This window comes from Meles meles, chromosome 16, assembly GCF_922984935.1.
Source record: "Meles meles chromosome 16, mMelMel3.1 paternal haplotype, whole genome shotgun sequence".
In the NCBI taxonomy this organism is placed as follows: domain Eukaryota; kingdom Metazoa; phylum Chordata; class Mammalia; order Carnivora; family Mustelidae; genus Meles; species Meles meles.
In genome coordinates, this window is record NC_060081.1 from 25,420,872 (window position 1) to 25,448,401 (window position 27,530).

The following is a 27,530-nucleotide window of genomic DNA, read 5'->3' on the forward strand; positions in this document are numbered from 1 at the left end:
GAACTAGGGGCACCTTGCTACCTCAGTCAGTAGAGCTTGCAACTCTTGACCTCCAGGCTCTAAGTTCAACCCCCCATGTTAGGTGTAGCGACTACTTAAAAACAAAACAAAACAAAACATAGAAAAAGACCTAGAACTAAATCCTCTTCTACTATTATCAAAAATTCAAGATAGTGTCTAACATTTGTCTATAAATAGCCTATAAGTTATTTCATAAATAAAGAAGTAAATTATTTTTTAAAAAACAGTAAAAGATATTAAAAAGGCTGCTTTAAGGAGAGGCCCTGAACAATGTGGAGGGGTCTGGTAATTTACTTTATTCGCCTTTTTAACCACACATGTGAATCAGTTTAATAAAATTAAAAATACAAACGGACTGTAACAAAGGACCCAATCTAAGAAAATTAAGGACAAAACGGCATATATGAGAAAGACAGATCTCAAGCTCAATCTTAGTGAACAGAGTTATGAGATTATTAGAATCTTCCTATACAATAACAGGAGTGTAGCATCTGGGAACAAAGACGCTGGCAGCCCTTCCAGTCTACTGCAATGAAGCAAAACCTCCAAATTTCTGTTCCCTCCTGAAAATTACACATTAGTATAACGACAGTTGAGAGTTAATAAAATTATGACAGAAAAATCCATGACTGATACGGAAACCATGACACAGAAGGCATGACCAAAAGAAATAAAGATATTAAAGCTGAAACACATTCAGGGAGACAACGCGGCTGCTATTAATTATTCGAAGGGCATTTTGAAAAGAACTGAAAATTTAAAAAGCAGAAGAAAAATCAAACTTATTCCTCTACTGTTTCAAGTCGGGATTAGGACCAGGAATTAGGACCTTGGAATTAGGAATACCAAGTATTTGTTAACTTCTACAGGTCAGAATTAGCAACACTGGAAGTTACAATGAAACTCAGGTTTTCTTCTCAACTAGCAAATAAGGCAAATGGAACCAGGCTGCCTTATGGAAGACAACGCCTCCATTGTTAGAGATAGTCAAACCTGAAGTATACAACCCCTGTTCATAGTGGCTGCCGGGAGAACCTACCTCCCATAAAAAACAACAGTGATGCACAATCACACACAATTCTGCATACACATCCAGAGTTTACTGGCCCTAAGACATACCCCATGGACCCCAGAGTAGATGACTAGAGTATCTCCAGGTTTCCTTCGGTTTCTGTGACTCTAGTCAGGATAAGTGAAGGGTAAATGTATCATGGTCTGTCTGGTTCACGTTTCTGTCATCTATAAGTTTGTTTCAATTGTACAAGTTACCAAAACTGTGGCCATTGGATTAGCATCTATGATGCTTTGGGGAAAGAGAAATCCTCTGCGGGGTAATTTAATTTGAAAGGTATGCTCCTGGAGCACCTGGGTGACTCAGTGGGTTAAGCCTCTGCCTTCAGCTCAGATCACGATACCAAGGTCCTGGGATCGAGCCCCGCACTGGGCTCTCTGCTCAGTGGGGAGTGTGCTTCCCCCTCTCTCTGCCTGCCTCTTTGCCTACTTGTGATCTCTCTGTCAAATAAATAAATAAAATCTTAAAAAAAAAAAGAAAGGAAGAAAGAAAGAAATGTGTGCTCCTTCCTCCAGCCTGCTGTGGCCCAGATTGGAGCACACCACCTGACAAAAGAAGTGCCCAGGCTGGAATTCAGTTCCCACTCACCCATGCACAGGCCACCCTCATACAAGGCACAACCAGCTCCAAGGTAACCAGAAGGCCAGAGACTGGTTATCTGGCTAAAGAGTTGAAGTATCCAAATTTTTACCAAAGTATTAAAATGAATTTTACCACTGATTGTTAAATCATAATACTTGGCGGGGGGTAGTAAGAAAAAGAAATGCATTACCCCATTTTTACTGCCAATGAAGAAAACAGATTTTTCTCCAATTTCAAGCCCATCACCTTCACCTCCACTACTTCCATGTTTTTCCACTTCGGCTTTTGCAATTTCCCAGAGAGTTTCACTAGGAGAGGCAGAAAAACAAAATTCAGAGAATCAAAGGGAATACTTTTCAATATTTACTTTCAAGCTCAGAGATGTTTTATTTCAGTTAAATTTATAAAACAAATCAACATTATTTCCTGGGGGATAATAAGTGGATAAAACTTCTGAGGATTAGCCATTTTCTTTGTCCTGGTTCATAGAAGAAAGCTGAAAATGATAAGCCGAGCCTTTGTCCCTAGGATTTGAGGCTGCCTTATTTTGGGACTTCCAGCCAAGGTTGAAAGCTGTGTGTGTTACTTTCTCAGGCATGTAACTTAATGTACAAAGAATTCTGGAAATCTATAACTTGAAAACCACTCACATCCAGGAAAATGGGAAGCATGTAAAACCAGCACACCAAACAATCTTTGTTTTCTGAAATTTTTCTTTTTTTCTTTTTAAATTATATTTCTGACTCAAGATTCCCTGTTGTAATACATGAAATATAGTGAAAGAAAAAAAAATCTAAAATCACATTTTGAAAATCATCTTTTTATTCACCTCTCTACAAACATTTGTACTTTTTCACAAATAAGATTATGCCCTTTTTTTAAAAGCCAAAATGAAAAATGGAGTATTAAACTGAAAAAAATACAGACAAGATTTGATGTGTTCCAAGCCTGACTCTGCTACTTTCTGTATATATATCAACTTGGGCAAATTACCCAAACTTTGTGGATTCTTCATTCCTTTATTAATTTGACAAATATTTATTGAGCACCTAATATATGCAAGCTTCTGTGCTTTTGCCCAGGCTCACTTCTGTTTTTTCATCTCTAAAATGCCAATAAAGAAGAATACCAACCTTATAAGATTGTCATGATTGATTGTTAAAATGTGCTAATTCATTTCATTTAGGGCTTGACCTACATATAATTATCTAAAATTACTGACAGCTTATCATAATTATTATTCAAGAAACAGGGATGAAGAAAGGGGCTATAAAAGACCAATAGAGGTGTCCCTAAATGTTTACACTAAAATGTATGTGTTCATTTCACAGGTGAACCCCCTGGAACTCAGTCCAGACCTATCTGCTCTTCATTTACACACCATTCTTTCAAAATGTGATTATCTGTTTTCCAAGCTCCCAGCAGAGAGGAAAGCAGGAGGTGCCCCTGGTGGAAATTTGTAACTATAACCATAACTTTGTAACTGCAACCAATTATACCTCGATGGGAAGGAAGCTGACAATTTTTCTCATTAAGGTTCATAAACTCAACAGAGATCTGGCCATGATCCACAAGGTGAAAAAAACAGATTTATCCTGCTCTGTGATGGACCGCAGAAACCCTCTAAGTCCTCATTAAGTTGTTCAGTGAAGATTTAGTGTGACCTAAAGGATATTAAAACTGACATCACAGAACTGAAGAGCTAAAATATATTTTACAGCCCCCCCCCCAAACTGCATCTTACACTTTCCCACAGCTTTCTCAAGTTTTTCTTATTTACTGTTGTCCTGAGCCCCTGCACCAGGAGGGGAGATACGGAGAACCCTGAGGAAGTGGCTTTGTGGTCTAATTCACAGCCTGAACCCCTGCTTCTAGAACATTCCTTGGCCTGCAATAAATTTTTACTTAGTAAGTGAACGACTGGAGTTTAATGATCTTAAAAAAAACTTGGTTTTCCACCTGGGTAACTTTTCTACCCGCTTGTGACCGAATCCATACGCTCAGGGGGTAGTTCCCAGGGATCCCTGACCATCTAGACAGCGGTTTCAAGCAGAAAAGATCCAGAATTTTCTTCCACAGGCCGGTCCCGCCTGGGTTCTCTCCCTAAATATACTCCCAGCGGAGCGGCCCTCCCTCCCTTGCCCCTTCCAGGCTGGGTTGGGAAAGGGGATAAAGCCACACTCTCGAGAGGAGCGGAAGCCGGGGGCAAGCAAAGCTGCGGAAATACCTGGGCATCGTGCCTCGACCGCGCCAGCGTCGTGGGCACAGCGTTTCTGGCCACCTTAAAACCCAGACGCCAGTGAGCTCTGAGACCAGCCGGATGGTGCGGACTCGTCAGTTGCCATGGGAGCGACGTCGCAGGCTGCGTTGCGTTGGAAAGATGGGCATCATGGGAAATGTAGTTCTCAGCGTTCCTTTTCAAATCTGGCTCAATGCCTCATCCTCCTCTATGTGAGAAAATGAGGTGACTTGTCTGACAAACCTGGAACCTGAAAGCTCTGGGCTGGAAGTGTTCTTTTACTTAGAAAGTATTCTACTGGGGGGCGTTTGGGGGGCTCAGTCGTTAAGCCTCTGCCTTCGCCCGGGTCATGATCCCGGAGTCTTGGGATCCAGCCCTGCAACCACACATCCTGGCTCCCTGCTCAGCAGGAAGCTTGCTTCTCTCTCTCCCTCCCTCGGCTTGTGTTCACTCTCTTGCTGTTTCTCTGTGAAATAAATACATAAAATCTAAATAAATAAATAAATAATAATAATAATAATAAAATAAAATTTTAAAAGTTCATCTATATGCCAGGGAAGTCTGCTCTCTCTTCTGTGTCTTTTTCCTCCCCAGTAGCAATGCTTTGGGAATGGAGGGCGAAACAAACTCCGGAGCTGTTTTCTAGTGATTTACTAGAGGCAAAGAATATTTGTGATTTTAGTATTTTCCAACTTTCTGCTTTTTTAGTTGTTTTGGGGTTTTTTGCAATAGCACGTCACTTATTAATAAATAAGCCAAAGGCATCTCCATGATACTTCATTTACTTTATCTCTGAATCAATAGGAAGGATTGAGTTATTACTATATGCAAAAGTGCTACACAGAGTATGGAATGAAGAGAAAGACAAGATCCCAGCACACAACTAAATATAATAACCCAAAGAAAGCCAGTGCTCACTACTATTATAGAGAGGTACCAAAAAATCACATCATAAGAATAAGAAATTATTGGGGTGCCTGGGTGGGTTAAAGCCTCTGCCTTCAGCTCAGGTCATGATCTCAGGGTCCTGGGATCAAGCCCCACATGTGGCTCTCTGCTCAGCAGGGAGGCTGCTTCCCTTCCTCTCTCTCTGCCTGCCTCTCTGCCAGCTTGTGATCTCTGTCTGTCAAATAAATAAGTGAAATCTTAAAAAAAAAAAAAAAGTAATTATGCCAAAGAGGGTTGTTGAAACCTTCAGGGCAAGACCACATTTGATCTATTTTGAATGTTCAGTTGACCCAGCCTCTCTGGCCCAAGATGTCTTGAGTATTGAAGGAGATACTCTCCATACACCCTTCTGCCGTTTGGCTTGGTGTAATGGTGTGATGTTCAAGAAGATGGACTTTAGATGGACTTAGATTTCTGTTCTGACTCAGCCACACTGGCTAAGTTGCCTCATTGCCACAGTGGGTAAATCACTCAGTATCTCTGAGCCTCAGTATCTGATCATGTAAAGCAAGGGAAATGTATGAATATGAAATGAAATAAATATATGTGATACATGAATTAGGTGTGCCTGACATATTGTAAGTCCTTTGTGCTTGTTATTATCATGTTGTAAGCTACTGATCAGCAACTTTGAACAAAGAAACACAAAGAAGCAAAAAAAAATTTAAGGAAAGAAAAAAGGCATTCATAACATAAAATCTTTGGGAACAAAATCCTTCCAACACCTAGGTGCATTTTGAAGACATATGTCTTCATAATAACTGGAGAGTTAATCAACATTCTGATTTTAACATGTGTTTTCCATCTCAATTTTTAAAAATCCATCATAAAACCAACTTTGATGGCTGTATAATATCCCACTAGACAGGTTTCTCATAATTTATTTAAGCATTCTCCTCTTTGAACTTTTTTCAAATTTTCATTTTTTGAGAGAGCGGGCACACATGCTGCATGGGGGAGGGGCAGGTAAGGGAGGGGCAGGTAAGGGAGGGGCAGAGGGAGGGGGCTGAAAGAATCTTAAGCAGGCTCCTCGCTCAGTATGGAGCTGGACTCAGGCTTGATCTCACCACCCCTAGGTCATGACCTGAGCCAAAATCAACAGCCGGATGCTTAATCAACTGTGCTGCCCAGGTGTCCTTCATATCGAGCATTTGAAGTGGTTCAGAGAAAACACCAGCGTTGGGCCCAATAGAGCCTTTCTCTGGGATTGTTCAAATTGGAACTGGGAATCTAAGTCATTCCCCCTCCGGAGGAAATTGTCATGTTTTCTGCTGAATGAAGAAGCTGTTTTGTCGTTAAGTTCCTTATGTATCCTGGATATTAACCCCTTTATCAGATATATGATTTGCAATTATTTTTTCCATTCTACAGGATCCCTCTGTTGTTTCTTTTGATGTGCAGAAGTTGTGAAGTTTGGAGTTGTCCCATTTGTCTATTTTTTTTTTTTACTTTGTTACCTGTGCTTTTGAAGATTTGTCTGATTTAATAAAGCCACCAATGTAATCTACCTTCAGAAAGGGATGCCAACCCCCATTCACCCACCCCTCCCACTGATAAGATTGTTAGCAAAGTGCTGGAAGGAAAGGTACCCTGTATTCAAGCGTTGTGGTGAATGTTTGTGTCTCGTTCTGGAATTACTCGCTAATGGATGTTACCCTAGTAAGCAAGTTTTTGTTTCTTGACTATTACTGGACCTAAAATTACTTATAAAGGATACAATGAAGACTTCAGATTGACGTTGATTATAAATATGCCTCCAGAATCACTGTGACTGTGTTTGATATAGGCAAAATTATGGCATACAGCAAGTGTGTATTTCATCTCTTCACCCCAGCTTCCGCCCAGGTCCATCCGTCTCTTCTCTATAGAACCCACCTTCCCATTTAAGTGGCCAAGAGAAGCCTGAGTCTTGGTCCCACTGGGATAAAGATGAGTCTTACTTCATGTTAAATATCTATGTGTGCACTTTAATTTGCAGGGTTTTTTTTTTTAAGATTTTATTTATTTATTTGACAGAGAGTGAGGGTGCATGAGTGGGGGGAGGAGCAGAGACAGGGAGAAGCAGACTCTCTGCTGAGCAGAGACACAGGCTGAATCCCAGGATCCTGAGATCATGACCTGAGCTGAAGCAAATGCTTCACCAACGGAGCCAGCCAGGCGCCCCTTCATTTGGAGTTTAAAGTTAATCCTGTAGCAGTAAAATCCCTTTCTTCTTTCAGGGAAAAGAGAATAGGGAAAAGCAAGAGGAGATTCCATTTCTCCATGAACTGGTTAGCAGAGAAGCGTCTCCACCTTGTAGTTCCTGCCCCTCACTTCCCTTCCCTCAGTCGCCACATTCCTGGAGCCTTTGGTCCACAGCAATCAGCCCAGAGACTGCCTGGGGGAATCCGAATTCCATGGCGGCTAGGAGTAGGTGGACAGGTGAAATGTGTTCTCGGCATCCCAGGAACACTTAAAGTCTCTGTCTAGCAAAATTTGATTATCTGTGGTGGTTAATTCTTCAGAATTATACTACAGTACAATTGGGTAAGTGCATTATTCTAGGAACCTGGCCACTACCTATTTTTTCCTTTGGGAAAAATTTCCAAACAATCAATTAATAAGCACATTTCAAACAAAAGACTCTAAGTGGTGACTAACTTTTCTTGTAAATTGAGAGTTAAATTCATTTCCAGGCTAGGACACTATTTAACTTTAAGGACACATACATAAAAAATCCAGAACATATAAAATAAATTTTTAGAACACAGTCCATTGACCCTACTGTATGAAATAAGCTACTTATGGAACTTATTATGAAATCATGGGAGAACCCCATGATTTATACGTATTGTATATGTCAACAAGCATACATGCATCTTAAAATTACAATTTGCCAAACGGCTTCCTTTTACATGGATAAAACAAAGCAACACCGAAGACAAAGCATGCATGCAAGAGAAGGAAGTAATAACTACCATTTTCAGTAGTGGTGCACCTCAGCTTTGACAATGAAAACACCAGGTACTTCTTGAAGATTGTTCAAGAGATAATGCTCAAGATGGGTTTTGTAAATCATTTATTATGATTGAAAGGGAAGAAAATGATAGGAGACAAATATTACAATTAAACACGTAACATTATTCTCTTGTAACCAATCATAATAACATACTTGGAATTTTATAAATGGCTATATAAGCAATTTCCCAGAAAATAAAATTTTCACATCATCAGTTACAGAAAATTGATTTCTTTCCATCAAAATATTTTATCTCTGTTCTATCAAAAATAAATGCCAAGTATAAGGTACCACCATGTGAGCTAAGCCTTCACTACTTGTTCCAATTAGAAGATCTGGAGGGGTGTGTGCTTACTAGATGGTGAACTAACTACTGCCTGAGAATAAAGTCCTCACACATATGTAAGCTGTGCCTTGCCTCTGGCTCACCAGCTCGTGATTATTGAACAGTTTTCTGAGAACCAAGAAACTCTGTTGTATCCCAGCCTAAAGACTCCCGAGAGTCATCCCAAACTGGTAGCCAGTTTATTCTCAAAATACCAACTTGCTTTTTCAGTGAATAGTTGTGGCTCAAAGGATTTAGAGGAAACAGTAAATGGAAATCTACTTCTATGAGGTTTTTTTGACCTTTTTTTGGTCATTGCCAATAAAGCCAAATCTTAGCTGAGCACTGTACTTCTTGGCTCTGCCCTTTCTAAGGATGCTGATATGAGATGGGATTATTTTCAAAAGGCTTAGTGCGACAACAGTACATTGCCATAGGGTGAAAGCAGCAAGGAAGAAAATATGAAGGCTCTGCCAACAAATTAATTCAGCAGCTAATTTTTTTTTCAAATTGGTTAAAAAAGTACCACACACAAAGTGATAAATATATGTGCAAAAAATAAATACAAATATTCTATACATAAATAAAATTAAGTATACTCATGATTACTATTGCAATTAAACAGTTTTACAATATAATTTTCATGTCTTATCACAGTTTCATTTTTAACATGAATACTAACTACTTTGTTTTGACACATACTGGAATGAACTGCCCACTTATGTAACCTAGGAAAGGAATACATTTCTAGACTTTCTCAATTAAAATTTTACCTCCTTTAACAGAAGATTTCTCTTTTCTTTTAAAAAATATTTTGAGAATTTATGTCAAAACTATAATGAAAAAGGCCTATGTGAGGGCAAAACGGAAGAACTGTCTTTGCTTTCAAAGATATTATTTAACAAAGTAAGGTCAAGATGACCCAGCACCAAATGCAATGAAATGTGGGCAATATTCCAGTGAACTCGGGCCCTCCAGCAATAGCCAAGGAATGTGGGGAATCACTGTCTTGTTTTGAACTTTACACTCCAGTGATCTGAAAAGGTGACAGCGTATACTTTCTAATACCACACAGGAGGTTCTGGTTACCTAACTCCCATTTTCTCACCGTGATTCACAGCGCTGGATTTACTGCACTTGCTCTAAAAATGTACCCCTAAACAGTCTCCTGCGGCTGTTTCTAACACAGTATGCTCTACTTCTTTCCAGACCCATTTCATTAATTAAGCACACATTTAATTACAGTACTTGATTTTTTGGCAGTGAGCATTTCCAAATAATCAACTGGTTTGCCAAATGAGAGTTTGGAATCTCCCTTTGCCAGAACATTTTTTTAAAGACAGAAAAAAAACAACATCTTGTGAGATGTGTCTGCTGGCAAGGCACAAAGGAGGTGGGGAAAAAATGACTGAATTCTAACCCGTGTAGTCTAAGAGAAAATCAGCATGTGGGCAAATTTTGTGTTTATGTTTCATTAGTCGTATTCACGTGACTATTTAAGAATCAAATGAAAGACACCCACACATTTTTAAACTTTGGAATACCAGTGTGTGGGTGCCATGCCGCCAGGTGTAAATGAACTTATTTGCAGCTGATGCAGCCATTGCCCGGAGGACAGGAGTGACTATTCAGGCTCCTGAGCTTTCAAAGTAAAGTGGGTCCTTTAGTCGGTCTGCTGCTTGACAGAAGGGGCTGGCTTCCCACCGCCCTGGCTTCCGGTCCCCGTGTCTGGGCTGAGAGCAGCGCTGGAGCAGAGAGGTGGTGAAATGTTGCCTTTTGCTGATGGAAGTTGTTTATGTAACTGGCGATCAAAAGAGTGATTTCGAGAATCTAAAACAACAAAAATAGAAGTGTTAGTGCTCCAGAGAAGTTCTTGTCACTTCCAAAAGATTAAGTGGCTGGCCACAGGTGGTCCCCATTTGCAAGTGCCCAGGCTTCCGGAATTCCCTTCTCTCCAGATCAGTGAAGTGCTTACATGTTCAGCGCCATCAAGGCACTGACATATTTTGTGGCTGCATCAACCAAAAAAAAAAGAATGAGTCTTAAAAAACAATCAAATTTAGTGGCAATATTAAAAAATGTGATGATAGCGTAAGTCTATTGATTATTTTAAAGCCACATCTGTGTATAAATGAATTAAGAAGTAAACTGCATCATGTCAATTTTTTATTTAAATGAAGTCCTGAGTATGTCTCAGTCTTCAGTGCTTACTGGGTAACTGCCTTCACTTGAATGTCTGCCATTTTAAAAAAAGTGGCTGGTTCTAAAAAAAAAAAAAAGTAGTCTTTTTTAGTTGACAGTTTTAAGACAAAGTTTTAGGAAACTCAGTTTCTCATTCTTTTTGTTAAAACTGGAATTACATACTAAAATGTAGCCCTTGTGTTTATGGTTTTTGCTTACAGACATTAAAACTAAGAACAAGTAACATCTTAATTATAAAACCTTACTCTTCTCACTAAGAAGTCTATAACATGAATTATTACACGTAAATAAGATAATACGTATAGAGCACCTGACAACAATTTACATGAAGACCATTTACTTTGAACTTTCTGTATACCAGGCACTGGGCTACAGGATTTAACAATTGCAGCATTAGATTCTTAAGCCAAAAAAAAAGTAGGTAGCTTCATATAATTTTTTAGGTGAAGAAACCAAAGCTTAGCAAGATGAGGTAAGCCAGAATTTGGACCTAGAACTGTTTGACTATAAGTAAATCTGTTTTCCCATCTGCAACTTAGTTTTTGCACATACATGTTTTAGCATGGAAAAAACTAGTATCAAAAAGTTAGTAGAAAGACTTCTACTCACCTTGGGTTTTGCCATGGCAAAAAGTAACTTCTCTGTTGGTTTGTCCTTTGAATGTGTATTGTTAATTACTATCATAAAATCATCTTGATGACCTCCAAAGGTCATTAGACTCTTGTACACATAGCTGACTATTAACCTCTTCAAAGAGAAGAAAAAGTTAATATCATATACTTTTCCTTTCAAAGAAAGATGAGAAATGATTAATAACATTTCCATTAAAATGCTGATATTAATGAAACTAATGTAACATTAAGGGCTATCTACACTTTGCTAAAAAAGAAAAATGCTGTTATTAATGATATATAATAAAAATTATTTTCTAATATAAAATCTTATGATTCAAAATAGATAGTAATGTACTAGTTTTATGTAGCCATCATTTACCTTTGTAATTAGAATACAGTTTGATTCTGATACTAACAACTCACTGTGGAAAAAAACAGAAAATACAAAAAGAAAATAAAAGCACCCATATCCCAACATCCAGTGGAAAATCCCTGTTAATACTTTGTATGTGCCATTTAAGATCTCTCTCCATATGTATCTATCTTAGGTCAAACCATATGAAACTGATACTTTTTAAGGTAAAAAATGGTCAAATATTGGAAAATCCATATGGTTCTTCTTGATATACAGATTTTGATATAAACAGAAATAGTATCATGCATATTGTTTAGGATTCTGCTTCTTTTTAAATATAATAACAAATCATGAATATCTTTTCATGACAACAAATGTCCTTGTATAACATCATTTTAAGTGATTTGATAGATAATCCTTTATTTAACTAGTCTCCTATTGCAGGAGATTTAAATAATTTTTTATTTGTTACTATCTTAAATAATAATTCAGTGCATATTTTTTGATACATTTCATAATACCCAAACCTAATTATTTAGGTTTCAGATAGCAATCTGAAAAAAGTAAGGACAATTTTGAGAATATTTCTAACCTCTCCTCTGGAAAAGTTACACCTGGTTACGTTCCCAGCACTGCAGTCTTGCTGACACTAGATACGATGACTCTTTTAAATCTCTGCCAACCTGACTAGTGAAAAGTAGAATCTCACGGTTTTAAATTGAATGTATTTGATTACTAGTGAAATTAACATTTAAAAATACATTTGTATTTCTTCTTTGAAGAGCTTGGCTCATTTGTCTACTGGTATGTTTATCATTTCCTTATTGCTTCGTAAGGATATCAACCTTTTGCCATATGTGCTGCAAATATTTTTCCCTTTCTGTAGCTAAAACAATTTGAAAAAAAATCAAGAAATGTAAAGCCTATAGGTAAAGGAATTTACATATCTAATGATTTGCTGGCAAGACTTTGAGCAGGCAATTCCAGAACTGAACCCCCACCAGCTGCAACTGACCAGTGTCTACCTCCTGGCCTCAATGTCCATCCCCCAGGATCTAGGAAACTGGCCTACTTACCTAAGGTGACTCAATACTGGTCTACGATTTTTTGTTGACTTTAGGTCACTGATTTTATAAACTATCTTCAAGTTACCCATTCAAGAACTAAGAAGCATTCAGGAAATATAAAGCTCTTCAAAAAGATTTTTTTAAAAGCAATTATAAGGAGAGACTACTGTAACACTAAAGAATAGTTTGGTTTCCAAGAAATTCTTGGTGATCCCTGACTATAGCCGGACATAGGAGAGCCCTTTACACCTACCAGGAGAATTGCACAATTCCTGTCTGCCGGGTTTAAAAACAAAAGAAAGAACATATGAAATAGGATAGAAAGTGAAGCAAATTTCAGACAGATATATAAATATACAGAAAGCAGTTTGACTTTATGTTTAATCATGTAAAAAGCTCTAAAATACCACATACATACAAGTGAACTGGTAAGTAATATTACAGAAAGTTACAGAAATTGTTACAGAAGCGCTAGGGACAGCGAACTTCAACTTTGGTAAATACAGTTTCTACATTAATGTTATCTTCAAGACTTTCATTTTACACAGGAAGCAATCTTCCTAACACTATAAATGAAGAGTCAGTTTGCAAATTCAGCTGTGTCTGGAGAGTCTGGGAAGCTCAGTTGGTTAAGCATCCAACTTTTGGTTTTGGCTCAGGTCTTGATCTCAGTGTCATGAGACTGAGCCTCAAATTGGGCTCCGCACTGAGCTCAGAGTCTTCCTGAAATTCTCTCTCCCTCTCCCTTAGCCCCCCGTCCCCCACCACACACACTCTCTCTTTTTCTAAAATAAACAAACAAACAAATGGGTAAAATCTTAAAAAAAAAAAAACACCAAAAACCTCAAAAAACCAAAAACAAATACAACTGTGGTTGCAGTTTAGTCATGGTATCTTTTTTTTTTTTTTCTTAAAGATTTCATTTATTTATTTGACAGACAGAGATCACAAGTAGGCAGAGAGGCAGGCAGAGAGAGAAAGGAGGAAGCAGGCTCCCTGCTGAGCAGAGAGCCAGATGCAGGGCTCGATCCCAGGACCCTGAGACCATGACCTGGGCCGAAGGCAGAGGCTTTAACCCACTGAGCCACCCAGGCGCCCCTAGTCATGGTATCTTAATACTTTCTTCATACACACTATAAAACCTGTCTGGTCTTGTTTTAAAAGATTAAATTATAATCGCAGTTGTGTTTGTAAAATGACTATTTGTTATACAGCATTAGGAAACACGGTATCTGTGTATGAGAAAAATCCTATGAAGAGAGTGGATGGTACCCCAAGCAGTGTGAAACTTAATCTTACCATGGAGTTGTACTCTAAGAGGCTTAAACCATCCTCATGGATCGCCAGCCACATGAAAGTGTTCCCGAGTGCCGATGGAGTTATAGGCTGTGAAGAGGAACAAATACACCTTATCATAAATTCTAAGCAAAATCACAGAAAACATTTTTCTGTCAAAATGAAATGCAACATTTACAACAACAATTTCATATTAAAAATCTCTTTGGGGTGGGGAGAAGAAAAGAAGGAAAAAAACTTGGCGGGAAACAATCTCTCTTGGGGCGGAGGCAGTATCATGAATCTGTTATCAGGAGATGTGGGTCTGAGGTCCAGATCTGCCCTTTATTAGCTGTGCATTTGGACAAGCTACCCGAGGTTCAATGTTCTCATCTTTAGCATGGGGATAACAATGTTTAATCTTATTTTTCTTTTATTTTAAGAGGCTAATAGTTGATAAGCTAGTAGGGTTTCTACGGTGACCAAAATCCTAATGAAACAAAAAACGCCGATGTGTTTTCTAAGGTGTGTGTAGTGCTTTACATTGGCGAAGGGTTAGGATTATAAATCCACACTTTTTTGAAAGTTTATTAAATCTGATATTCAATGACTAATAGCAATAGAATAAAAAGAAAATATGAAACTGTGTGATGAATGGTAAATTTCCACTAAATTTGTTATGGTAGAAAAGCAATGAAATTATATGTGGATCTCACCACAAACCTCCAATTAAAACCCATGAATGTTTTTTTTTAAATATTTTATTTATCTGACAGAGAGAAATCACAACTAGGCAGGCAGAGAGAGAGGAGGAAGCAGGCTCTCCGTGGAGCAGAGAGCCCTGTGTGGGGCTCGATCCCAGGACCCTGAGATCAGGGCCTGAGCTGAAAGCAGAGGCTTTAACCCACTGAGCCACCCAGGCGCCCCTGTCACTCTTAACCCTTAACCCTGTCCCTCTTAACCCTGTTCACCCACAGTGCTTGTTTTCCAACCTGTTGCAACACGGGACTGTGAGTTCCTAAAAGTTTGGGTACAGCACATCTGAAATCATGGGCCTCTGGATCACTAGGTACATAATGTTTGGCAAACAAAAGTCACTAAATACTAAATACTTGAGCAAACGAGCGACAGAGTGAATGACAAATGGGTGAGAGGCTATGTGGCTGAAGAGGAGAAAGGTGGTTGCCTTCAGTCTCCTGGTGAGCCTATGGAGTGTAAGTGACTTACATGAGGGGCTGGGGACGGGGTCGGGGGGGGGCGGGCGGGGAAGGTAGTGGGGCAGAGGGCACAGATGGAGAAGCTGCTGACTCCCCTGCCCCTTCTTAGGGTCCCTTCATTGTTTTCTTTCCATTGTTGGGAATTTCCTTACTCCCTTTTTGGAAGCCAAATCTACTACACTTGGGGGGGGGGGGGCGGGGGGACTGTGGTCACTGTTTGGCTTCACTGAACTGAAGAGAGAATACACATGAGGAGGTTTTCATTCAATGTTTCCCTCCTGTCCTTACTTTTGCAAGAAACAACTTGGCCCCGAAGAATGGCCACTTCCTGGCTACTGTCAAATAAATGCGCACACAGTCAGCAACGCTGTGTCCCCGGAGAGCCATCCATCTGGTTGACAGTCGCTGGCAGAGCTGCCTAAGAAGAGAACAAAAACGAAAAGACCAAAGGGAAAACATCAACAGTGTACCGGCCTCCCAGGGCAAAGCTCTGCTTGAGCCAATTGCAGGCATGACCGGGACACCCAGGCGTCACCCAGGAGGAGCCATTATCTTGTGGTTCCCATCTCGCCACTGTCCACCCCTTGTCCTTTCACCGAATTCTCATACTATTAGGGCTCCTGGCATGACCTAGGTTCCTCCCTTCCCCGCCCCCAGTCAGGCAAAGTTAAAAAATTTCTGCTACACTAACATCAAATCTTAGAGTAAATTAGACTACAAAGGTAACTTCTCATGGGAATAACTTTCATTAAAAAAAAAAGTACAAGACATTGAGACCAAAGAATGGATCCTCAACGGTGGAATTTTAGGCGCTGCCATGCCCTGGCTTGGAGAAATGCTGACTGTGGGGAAGATGCCTTAAATAAAACCGTACGGCAGCCTCCTATTCTACATAAACCAAGACTGATCTTAAATGTTTCCATTTCGGAAAACTCACGGTGAATTGGATTTGCCTCTATTTCTCAGTTGAATCAGCTTTTCTTTATATAGTCTCTAAAACCAAAATTCTAAACCAGTTGAATTTAATTAAAAATTTATATTAAAAAATCTTGTGTAAGAAGATAGTTTGCTTTCATGTTAATTTGTTTCTAATGGAAGACCCTAAGAGATAAAATGTTTTGGTACACGTCATAAAATTATAAATGCAGTACTGGCCATTTTCCTCTCTTTTATTAGAAGGATTCATTTGGGCAAGAATGAATGAGATCAAATGAAAAGGAGATCTTCTAAATTAAGGTAAAAATTTTTTCCTTAAAAAAACTTTAAATATAGATTCTCAAGTTTCTGGACCCATCTTAAATAAAAAGATCTATAACCTCTTGGGATTCAACAGCATTAAAAAATCTTAAGAAAATTGTCATGTAAAATAATTTTCATCTTTAAAATTTGAACAGAAGAATATCCCCAAAAGCCCAGCATAAAGAGTCACGAGTAGTTCCTTACCTTAACTGCTCTTCAGAAGAGCCATCTCTGTATCTTTTAGGGTAAAATTTTTCTATGACTTGTTTTAGAGTTTGATTTGTTTTGCACTGATTAGTAACATGCCCTGCTGGAGTTGAAAAGGGCCTTTCAAAATCTCCGATCTCCACCTAATTGGAAATCCAAAGAGAAAATACAGGCTATTGAAGAGTTTTTTAAAAAATCAGGTTTATTCTTCTAAACATTCTTTATAATACAATATATAAATCTATTTGTCATGATTGAGTGATTATGGAATTTAAAATCATACATAAGTATAATTAATAAAATCTAAATTGCATTTGAATTCTAATTTTGAAAAAAAATCTGTAATTCAAACATTTCCACTCCATTTCTATGTAAACCACTCTTGGTTAATGCTGTCATCTAGCAGCATTTCCTAATGGCCACTAATATTATTACCCATAATGGCAGAGGGCAATTTTTCATTTTTTTTTTTAAGATTTTATTTATTTATTTGACAGAGAGAGAGGTCACAAGTAGGCAGAGAGGCAGGCAGAGAGAGAGGAGGAAGCAGGCTTCCTGCAGAGCAGAGAGCCCGATGCGGGGCTCGATCCCAGGACCCTGAGATCATGACCTGAGCCGAAGGCAGTGGCTTAATCCACTGAGCCACCCAGGCGCCCCAATTTTTCATTTTTAAGGTACTATTTTAATCGCTTATAACAAGGCAAAACGGAGGCTAAAATTAAAAGACAAAAACTATTTTAAAGCTATGAGAAATCTCAAAAAGTATTATTTACACTTCCTAAGGGTCTCTATTGAATATAATAGAGTAAGAACTATATTCTCATTACTTTCCTCCTAGATTTTCTGCATAAATCATTCTGTATCCATCCCTTATTCTGTTATTCTGGGAATAGAGCCCTCTATTCCTCTTTCTCCCTGAATGAAAGAATGTTTAATCATTATCTCTATTAGCGAGGTTAAACTGATGCCATCCTCTACCTACCCATCCATCTCTCCATCCACTCATCCACCCACTCATTCATCCAAACCTATGATAAGTCTCTGTTACGTGTCAGGTGTTGTATTAGGTGAGGTGAGATTAAAAAAAAAAACAAAAAACAGCTGAGCACAGTTTCTACCCTCATGGAGCTTATGATCTAGTAGAGGAGACTGAAGTATAAACAATTTGTTTGTACTTCTAATGACTTGTGTCACGTGCCTTACGTAGGGTACCAAAAAGGGCTCCAGGAGGGAGATGGAATGGGGCATTCAGATGAATATCCTACTGAAACATTCAGATCCTCATGCACAGCTCTCCCCAATAAGCAGATGGAGGGATCCTTCCAGACTTGGCGGGGTCTCCATCTTAAGAGAGCTCTCTGCCTCCAGGTAAGCTGTTAGCACAACCAGCCTCTGAGACTCTGACCCCCGTGGCTTCTCTTTTCTAGCTCTTAGTCTGACCCACTGTGGTCTAAATTCCTCATCTGAGCCTTGTCCTTGTGTCTTCTCGCTCCTAGGTCTCTGACCCAGTTTCTTACTTGTTGGTTTCTTGGCTTGGCCCTGCTGTTCAGCTCTCATCCCCATCTCCTACCTCCTTCCCTAATTTCCTCACACCAAATACAAGCTGTCCATCTGCTATTTAAACATACTAAAATCCTTCCCCCAGAGCAAGCTTTTTACTGTTCTCACTGACCACCAGGTCATACTCAGTACAGCTACCTGTGAAACCTAAAAGCAAAATGGCACCCCCAGGGAGATGGCAGTTGGACAAACAATTGTTACAAAAATCGGCCATTCAAGGCAACCTTTCCTCTTAAGGAACCCTGTAGTGGACGTTCCAAGCTCAGCGTCCCCTCTCTGGTACCTGGCATACACCATGAGCACATACGTGTTTGCAGAATAACTGAAAAGCAGCTCAGGGGATTCCCAATATGACTCACATCAACACTGCGCCCTACCAGACACTATGTACAATGATTCACGGTTAGCTCCAAGAATTTCCCAAGATGGAGAATATCAACAAGGACCTACAGATATTCAAATCTACAACAGGAATAACTTTTCTTCTACAGATCTCAGATGAGTATATTTCATTTGTCTTCACAAAGACTACTCTGAGGAAAAGGGAAAGAGGTATTACCTAAATTTCCTTTCATGGATGGAGAAATTATACTTTTTAGTTAGTGACATATTCACAATTTTCTAAGTATACATCTAGTCTTACCTCTCTACTCCTTCCTCTAGTTCATCTAAAACATGTTAGAAGTCTATGTCTCCAAAGTATATTATAATTTTTCTTGGAGAAACTTCCTGACAAAATTAAAAGTTGAAATAAGAAGACTAACTTAAATTTTAGCGAAAATGAGGGTGATTTTAACAGAGACTCTGTGATTTTAGAGGACTAGGGACTAGAATGACAAGTGATAGGAAATCATACATAATCCTAACACCAAGAAAATATGTGGCCTTTTTTCTTTTCCTCGGCTTTTCATCACTTGCAAAAAAAAAAAAAAAAAAAAAGAGAACCCTTAGTGTAGCACGGATGCTTTAAATTTTGGATGAACATAAACTTGTTATAAAAGTGAACTAAACAATCAACCATTCATCCAATGGAGAATGGACTACGTGTAAGGCACTGTGCTAGGTACAAAGATGAACAGGGACAGCCCTTTCCCTCACGGAGTCTACAGTCAGTGGTACAAAGCCAAAACAAATAAATAATAATAAGCCAGTGAGGTAAAGACAGTACTGTGCAGGACAGGACAAAACCCCTAAGACTTCAGGAAGGTTTCCTGGAGTAAGGGACACCCAAGATGAGAACAAAAGGTTATACCGAAATTAACAAGTGAAGGAATGGGGATAGAGATGTTCCAGGGCGGAGCAGACAAACAGGTAAACATAAGAGGTAAGAAAAAGTGAGCCGAATGCAGGTCAGGGAATTGTGCAGGGAACCACAGTTTATGCTTTGTTGGAGCATAAATTTCAAGGCAGGGAATATTAACAGATGATGCGGGAGAGATAGGCAGTCTAGAGACGGATGTCCTTCTGTGTAAATGAGGGAATGAGAGAGCTAGCTAGATTCAAGTGTTTGCTAGATCTCCACCCCAGTTCCTACTGCTGCCACACAAACCACCACGGCACAGCTTCCAGGCCCGGGCCTTAAGAAAATGGCAGCCTCCGGGGCACCTGGGCGGCTCAGTGGGTTAGCCTCAGCCTTCAGCTCAGGTCAGGATCTCAGGGTCCTGGGATCGAGCCCCACACTGGGTTCTCTGCTGAGCGGAGAGCCTGCTCCCCCCCCCCCCACCACCACCCGCCGCCTTCTGCTCTGACTGTTTGTGATCTCTCTTTGTCAAATAAATAAATAAAATCTTAAAAAAAAAAAGTAAGTAAGAAAAAAAGAAAATGGAAGCCTCAATTCCTTGTCTCTCTTTTGGGACGTTGCTTTGCCATCCAACCGCCATTGTTGGAGGAAGCACACACAGCCCCATGAAGAAGCCATGTGCAGGTGTTGTTGCTGACAGCTCCAGGAGAAGTCCCAGCTAATAGCCGGCGTCAGACACCCGCTGACCCGAGTGTACGTGGACGTGTCTTCCTTCACATGGGTGGACTCCAGCCTGCAGCCACAGGGTCGCAGCTGGCCTTCGATTGAGGCCAGCTGGTGCCACATGCAGCACAGACAAGCTGTCCTTACTCATCTCGGCCCAAACTAGTATTTTCAGTGACGGAGTCTTGGAGTCATTGCTTGTGCAGCAATAGATAACTGAAATGATCTCTCTAGCATCTGGATGGAGGACAAATCTGTAGGGGACCGGGGCAGAGAAAGGATCACGAGTCAGAAGTCTGCCACGGGAGGGCTGGTAGGACATGATGGTGGTCCAAACCACAGCCATGGTGGCCAGTGTGCAGATAAGTGAAGAAGAGCGTCTATCTAAAACTTAAAATGGGTGGGACACTGTGCCCTATGGGACCAGGTGAAAAGGAGGGCAGTCAGAGAGGATTCTTGGACTTGAAGCTTGCATGGGGGGCTGTGCAGAGACAGTAGCACAGTGAAGACACAGCATGTGAAGGAAAAGGAGAGAAGACAATTAGATCAGTTTTTTTTTTTTTTAAGATTTATTTATTTGACAGATAGAGATTACAAGTAGGCAGAGAGGCAGGCAGAGAGAGAGAGAGGAGGAAGCAGGCTCCCAGCTAAGCAGAGAGCCCGATGCGGGGCTCGATCCCAGGACCCCGGGATCATGACCTGAGCTGAAGGCAGAGGCTTTAACCCGCTGAGCCACCCAGGTGCCATTAGATCCGTTTTTGCTATATTGAATTTAAGGAACCCATGAAAGAAGTGAACTGGAGAGAAAGATTTGGGTACCAATGACAGCTGGTAGATAAAGAGATGTCCTGGGATGGTGTGCAAAGTGCAAAGACCAAAAACCTTGGGGAATCTAAGCCTTTGTCTCAGTGATGTATCATAAAGTTGGCTTAACATTTTTCTTTAATTAACCTCTGCACAGACTCAGGTGCAGTGGAGACTGTCAGTTATCTCTAATGACTATTCTCTCCTTTCTGAGTAATAAAAACCTTGACTTTAGCTGTGCTCCTTGCCACCCAGCTAAGACCATATTTGCTCATCTCCCTTGCAGGCTGGCAAGGTCATATGATCAAGTTTCGACCAGGGAGACACAAATGCAAGTGTTTTATGTAACTTCCATAAAGTTTCTCAAAGATGGGAAGGCATGCCCTGCTTCAGCTCTTCCTCTACCATGATGCCTGGAACACTGATGTAATAGCTGGAGCTCTGGCAGCTCTCCAGGACCATGAAGAGGACATGCTATGGGGAGAAGGATGGAGAGCAAGGATAAAGTCCAAGCTTCTGATGACTCTGTTGAGATGCCAGCATGCCTCTCTTTGATAGGCATTTGAGGGACAAATATACTTCTATTTGGATTAAGTCATTATTAATTTCTGTGTGTGTGTTTATAAAATTCTGAACTTAATCCTATTATTACAATAGGTAAAAAAGAGAAAGTGCTCTAGCCTTTTCAAAGACTGGTTCTTATTAGATTATTGAATGATTTCAGCATGGCACCCTCAGCCCTGCAGCTCTGCACTCAAACTCCTTTATTTAATGCACAGCCTAGAGGGATCCTTTCAAGGTAATTAAGCAACTAGGTTCCATGAGGAATACTGTCTCAGTGTTCAGCAATTCTGAGTCAAACTGCAATTATAATGCCTGTAAGCTTTAAAGTGTCTATCATAGCTGGGTGAATTAAAAAAATTACAAGATATATTGTTTTGCTACATTTAAATCAATGTAGAAATTAGTATCTTACCTTAACTAAATATGACTTTATATAACATGGAACTTACCTGAGCTAAAAGAGCTGCCATTTCTAATGCCAGGTCCTTGTTCAGAGGAAAAAGTCCATTTATTATTTGATCATTTGTCTGATACATTAACAGCAACTTTTCTCTATCAGTCTCTCCACGAGCTTGCACTGAGAAATACAGTCTAAAAAAAGCAAAAATTTTTCATTAATGGTATTCTTATAAAGGAAGAAAGTCAAAACGAATCCAGAGGACTGATAAGGGGTTATTCTAACATAGTTCCCCAAGTGATACAAACTTAGACCATTACTATTTGTCAGTAATCTCTGTGTCTATTTCATGCAACATTTTCGCAGAGGAAAAGCTGCTTTGAGGTTGAGGAATGCTTCTATGCTATTTTTTTTATGCCCCCAAACACCAAATCATTAGATTCTCCTCGTTGCCATACTTTAATATCAGCAGGACAACAGAGTGGCAGGAAAAGAGAGATTTAGATCCAGGATGTGCTAGGTGTGTGCCCAATTGGCTATAAGTGGATTTTCAGCCCCTTTTCGCCCGATAGGCCTGCAGGAGAGGGCACAATGGCATCAGTTATAACATATGCATTAATTATTTCCATTAACAGGGACTGAAAGGGCGGCAAGTCAGAATCTCAGGGAAGCATGGTAAGTGTACTCTGAAAAGCCCTTCCTTCTCATGATTCTGATAATTTCTCTCACCCACCACACTTCGGAATCACTGACCAGGCAGTCATTCAGCGTGGTCTCTGGAAAAAACAAATCCTAAACCCTCCTCGTCTGTGACTCTGTGATGACAAATTGTTAACTCATAGAAGACAACGGCTGGCAACAGAAACAGATTCTAAATTCAGTGCGATCAGCAAAGTGATATAAAACCAAGAGAATAAAGTTTAAGATGAAAGCCCTCTCTGTTTGGCATAGTTTGTATCTCCACTTGAAGTTAAGAACTATGTCTTACATCAGCCACAGCAACTTCTTTCAAGACATGTCTCCAAAGGCAAAGGAAACAAAAGCGAAAATGAACTTTTGAAACTTCATCAAGATAAAAAGCTTCTGCACAGCAAAGGAAACAGTCAACAAAACAAAGAGGCAACCTACGGAATGGGAGAAGTATTTGCAAATGACACTACAGACAAAGGGCTGATATCCAAGATCTATAAAGAATTCCTCAAACTCAATACCCCCCAAACAGATGATCATATCAAAAAATGGGCAGAAGACATGAACAGACATTTCTCAAAAGAAGACATACAAATGGCTAAGAGACACATGAAAAAATGTTCATCATCATTACCCATCAGGGAAATTCAAGTCAAAACCATATTGAGATACCACCTTACACCAGTTAGAATGGCCAAAATTAACAGGACAGGACAGGAAACAACAAGTGTTGGAGAGGATGGGGAGAAAGGGGAACCCTCTTACACTGTTGGTGGGAATGCAAGTTGGTGCAACTCCTTTGGAAAACGGTGTGGAGATTCCTCAAAAAATTAAAAATGGAGATACCTTATGACCCTGCAATTGCATTACTGGGTATTTACCCCAAAGATACAGAGGTAGTGAAAAGAAGGGCCATCTGTAACCCAATGTTCAGAGCAGTAATGGCCACAATTGCCAAACTGTGGAAAGAGCCAAGATGCCCTTCAAGAGATGAATGGATAAAGAAAATATAGTACAAATATATAATGGAACATTATGCAGCCATCAGAAAGGATGAATACCCAAGTTTTGTATCAACATGGATGGGACTGGATTCAAGCAGAGAAAGTCAATTATCATACGGTTTCACTTACTTGTGGAGCATAAGGAATGGCATGGAGGACATTAGGAGAAGGAAAGGAAAAATGAATTGGGGTAAATCAGAGGGGGAGATGAAGCATGAGAGATTGTGGACTCCAAGAAACAAACTGAAGGTTTTGGAGGGGAGGGGGTGAGAGGATGGGTGAGCCTAATGGTGGGTATTAAGGAGGGGACGTATTGCATGGAGCACTGGGTGGGGTGCATAAATAATGAATCTTGGAACACTGAAAAAAATAAAATTAAGATGTTAAACACACACACACACACACACGAACTATGTCTTACTCATCACTGTAATCCACTCGGGTTTCACTAAGTTCTTAATGAAAATTTGAATTGGCACTATAGCTAGGAGGGGGAAAAGAACCAAATGTGCAAATGGCTACAGGCAAGAAGAGCTAAAGTGCATTTTCTATTCTTTCTGGCATGCCCAGAAGATGGAATCTGGGAAGGGGAAATAGGGCTCTATAGGAAAAAAGGAAAAAAAGAACCCCGGACATGTCCAGAGGAAGACCACATGAAGAGGGACTTGGACAGAATGTGAAGAGGAACCAGAGAGTCACAAAAATGATCAAGAGTCAGAAACTCAAATCCACGGTCTTGAACAGACAAGGTGCCAGCAGAATGTGATATGAGTGTCTCCAATATGACCAGCTTCCAGGCATCCTCAGTCCTAAAGGGGCCTGCAGCAGAGGAAGTGGGCTTCTATCCTGCAGGCAGGGCCCAGGTCAGACAGCAGGGGTGTTTGCAAATGTCCACCTCCTCCCTCGACACCAGGAAGTGGAATGCTGTGGGATGGAAATGTCATCACTACGAGGCCCAGTTCCGCTACCTTGACATGGAAGGGCTCTCAGCACTGCTGACGGACCCTTTGTTTGCCTCCAACTGGCTCCATATTTCATTCCTAGGAGCGTGTATTTCCTGCTGTCATCTTTCTCCTCCTCTTGTTCACTTACTTCCTTCATTCCCCATTTACCTTCCCTTCCCTCTTCCGTCTGCCATGGTCCACGGATGACACTACTGAACGGTAGTCGTGACCCCCCTTGCCTGTTGCCTCTATGGTGACCGCCTCAAGTCATCTGCTCAGAAGACACCATTCTGCAAAGCCTTCTTCCATATTCCCACAGTGTCCTGCCCTAAACATACATATACACATTATATGCATAGTAAGAGCCAATATGGATGGGAATTTACTGTGTGGCTGGCTCCAATCCAGATTTCCATTTGCCCCACTTAGTCTTTCAGAAACCTCAGAGGTAGATCCTGTTTGCATTTCCATTTCAGTAGATTGTATCTGAGGCACAGAGATGGTAAGTGACTAGCTCAAGGCCACACAGTGAGTAGGACAGCCAGGACTGTAACCCAGGCGGTGTCTCTCCAGAGCCCCTGTTCTTCACTTCTCTGCTCTAGTGTTCCTGTTACAGGATTGATTACATTGCTAAGATTTCATGTCTGTCTGTCTCTCCCTGTAAGCTGTAAGATTCTGAAGAGCAGGGAGTTCTTTTCACCTTTGAGTCCCCAGGGCTTCGACAGGGCCTGGACCTGGTGCACAGTGAACAGATGTTTATGGCATGAGTGGGTAAAGGAATGGTTAGTCAGAATCACTAAATACAGGAATTATTTGCCAAAAAACCCAGAAAAGTCCCCTTCTGTAGCCTTGGGTAAGTGACCTAGTGCTCTAAAGCTTCAGTTTCCTCCTCTGTTAAGATGGGGATAATTTGAACACCTGTCTCACTGGGGTGCTGTTGGGACTACATTGCAAGATGTATACAAGGAGCTCAGATCAGGGCCTAGAGTGTGGTAAGTGGTCACTACATGTCGGTTATTATTATTACTGTTAGTATTATTATTAGGGTTCTTCTCTAGTGGTCTTTGGAATCACAAGACTCTCTTCATTCTGGATTTTTTTTTTAACAGTACCAATGACCTTTATTGTTTGTAATGGGAATTGGAAGAAGAGGGGACCTGACAGCTCCAGCTTCGAGGGGCAGCTCCAAAGACCTACTCTGTCTCCATCTACCAAAAAGCCATTCTGGAAACTTTTTTAGTATGAACACACCTGGAAGAAATGGGATAAACTAGATGTCAAGATGCTTCTTGGCTTAGGAGCCAACGGATCCAGGTGCTAAAGATGGCAGAGATGGGAAAGATGGGAATGTTCATCTGTGCTCCAGAAAAATAAGAGTCACAAAGGACTACTGAAAATAACATGTATTTCATAGAGTTGGGGGAGGTAGAAAGAGTTGTCTTCTTCAGGGAAGGACCAATGCCAGTTTTGTTTTGTGCAAAACGTGTCTTGACTTTGGCAGTTTCAAACACACACTAAGAAACCAAACTGAATAAGCAGCTTAAACATAAACAGAATTTAAACATTAGTTTCCAAGTGGCTGCCTACAAAAACAAGTTCAAGTGCTATTAATTGGAACTTTAACCTCTAAATCTAAATAATTAAAATTCCATTAACTTACTAAATATTAAATACAAATTCCATGATAGAGAGCTGGTGTCCAGTTTCGCTTATTACAGTGCTGCTTGACAGATGGAGACTCAAGTCCTTGGCCGCATGATGGGTCACAGTCCGTTCCCCGCCTCACTGTGTCACTGGAAATTAGGACTCATTGTCTAAGCTATTTATACATACATGCAAAGTGTGACCATATTCAGAAACATAGTACACTCTCAGAGCTGTGGCTACCCAGCCATTTCAAACCTCTGTTAAAAATTAAACTTTTTGGTTGAGTTGCTTTTTTTCCTAATGTCAAAGATATTGTCATGGGGCTTTTTTTTTTTTTTTGACAAGGCAATCTTTATTATGCATTGTTCAAAATTCTCTTTGTCTTTTCTAAAGGCATTTGCTAGACTTGGAGTATTATTCTTTTTTTTAATTTATTTTGTTCCTATTTTTTAAAAAAAAATTTTATTTATTTCTTATTTTTTTATAAACATATAATGTATTTTTATCCCCAGGGGTACAGGTCTGTGAATCGCCAGGTTTACACACTTCACAGCACTCTCCATAGCACATACCCTCCCCAATGTCCATAACTCCCCTCCCCCTCTCCCAACCCCCCCTGGAGTATTATTCTTATCTGTGTTTCAGGCTACCTTTTTCCATTTCATCCAAATTCGATTTGGGTTCCAATCACAGCCATCACAGACAGAATTAGCATGTATTAAGCATTCGTAAATTATGATCAGGAGTTGTCTTAGACATGGAAATAATTCCATTTAGTTCCAACAAAACGTCAAATTCCTGAACCTCTCTCCATATTGACAGGTGGCAGGTCAGGTCCAAGAGTTGGCTTTCTTCCACAAAAGGTAAGATTGAAAGACAGAGCAGCAATGGGGACCTCCAGGTCAGTGCTTCTCACAACTCAGCACACATAAGAATCGCCTGGAAAATTGTTAAAACGCAGACTCCTTATGCCCAGAGATTCTGGTGGACTCAGTAGGTCTGAAGTGGGTCTAATAATTTGCAATTCTTTTTTTTTAAAGATATATTTATTTATTTATTTATTTGAGAGAGAGAGGGGGAGAGCGGGGGAAGAGCAGAGAGAGAGGGACAAGCAGACTCCACGCTGAGCACAGAGCCCCACGCCGGGCTTGATCCCAGGACTCTGAGATCATGACCTGAGCCAAAATCAAGAGTCAGAAGCTTAACCCACTGAGCCACCCAGGTGCCTCTAATTTGCACTTCTAATGTATTTCTATGGAATCCTGAAGCTGCAAGTCCAGGCCCGCACTTTGCGCTCCGCTCCAGCAATCACAGAACAAAATCATCTGGAAGGTCCAAGTCTTCCAGCCTGCTGTCCCTGCCCGTCACCAAAGGAGCACAGATAAAGGCTACCATCAGTGGACGCAGGTTCCTCTGGTGCAGAGCCTACTGGGTTTCCATTATCTAAGTCATCCTGCTTAGCTGCAGGAAGTATGATTTTAAAAACCTTAGATACCAAAGCTTAACCATCACCTTCTTATTACTCAGGATCCCTGCAAATCACCACAGTTCATGAGCCCTGTATAGAGAAGCTCCAACAGCTCATGACCACCATTT

General features: G+C 40.4%; 2 protein-coding genes across 6 annotated transcripts in view; both read right to left on the reverse strand.

Moving 5' to 3' along the window:
• The window catches only part of DYNC2LI1 (dynein cytoplasmic 2 light intermediate chain 1), a 46,076-nt gene extending 42,071 nt beyond the window's left edge, over nt 1-4,005 (reverse strand). For all 3 annotated transcript variants that reach the window (XM_045980260.1, XM_045980259.1, XM_045980258.1), the window contains exons 1-2: nt 3,903-4,005; nt 1,866-1,983 (exon numbers count right to left, since the gene is read on the reverse strand). In XM_045980260.1, the coding sequence (XP_045836216.1) occupies nt 1,866-1,983; nt 3,903-3,910 (126 nt within the window). In that variant the 5' untranslated portion in view covers nt 3,911-4,005. The remainder of the gene's footprint in view (nt 1-1,865; nt 1,984-3,902) is intronic.
• Nucleotides 4,006-7,905: 3,900 nt separating this feature from the next.
• PLEKHH2 (pleckstrin homology, MyTH4 and FERM domain containing H2) overlaps nt 7,906-27,530 on the reverse strand; it is a 113,554-nt gene continuing 93,929 nt past the window's right edge. For all 3 annotated transcript variants that reach the window (XM_045980248.1, XM_045980249.1, XM_045980247.1), the window contains 6 exons: nt 21,702-21,843; nt 16,359-16,504; nt 15,204-15,333; nt 13,723-13,809; nt 10,997-11,134; nt 7,906-10,015 (listed from right to left, as the gene is read on the reverse strand). In XM_045980248.1, coding sequence (XP_045836204.1) covers nt 9,830-10,015; nt 10,997-11,134; nt 13,723-13,809; nt 15,204-15,333; nt 16,359-16,504; nt 21,702-21,843 — 829 coding nt within the window. In that variant the 3' untranslated portion in view covers nt 7,906-9,829. The remainder of the gene's footprint in view (nt 10,016-10,996; nt 11,135-13,722; nt 13,810-15,203; nt 15,334-16,358; nt 16,505-21,701; nt 21,844-27,530) is intronic.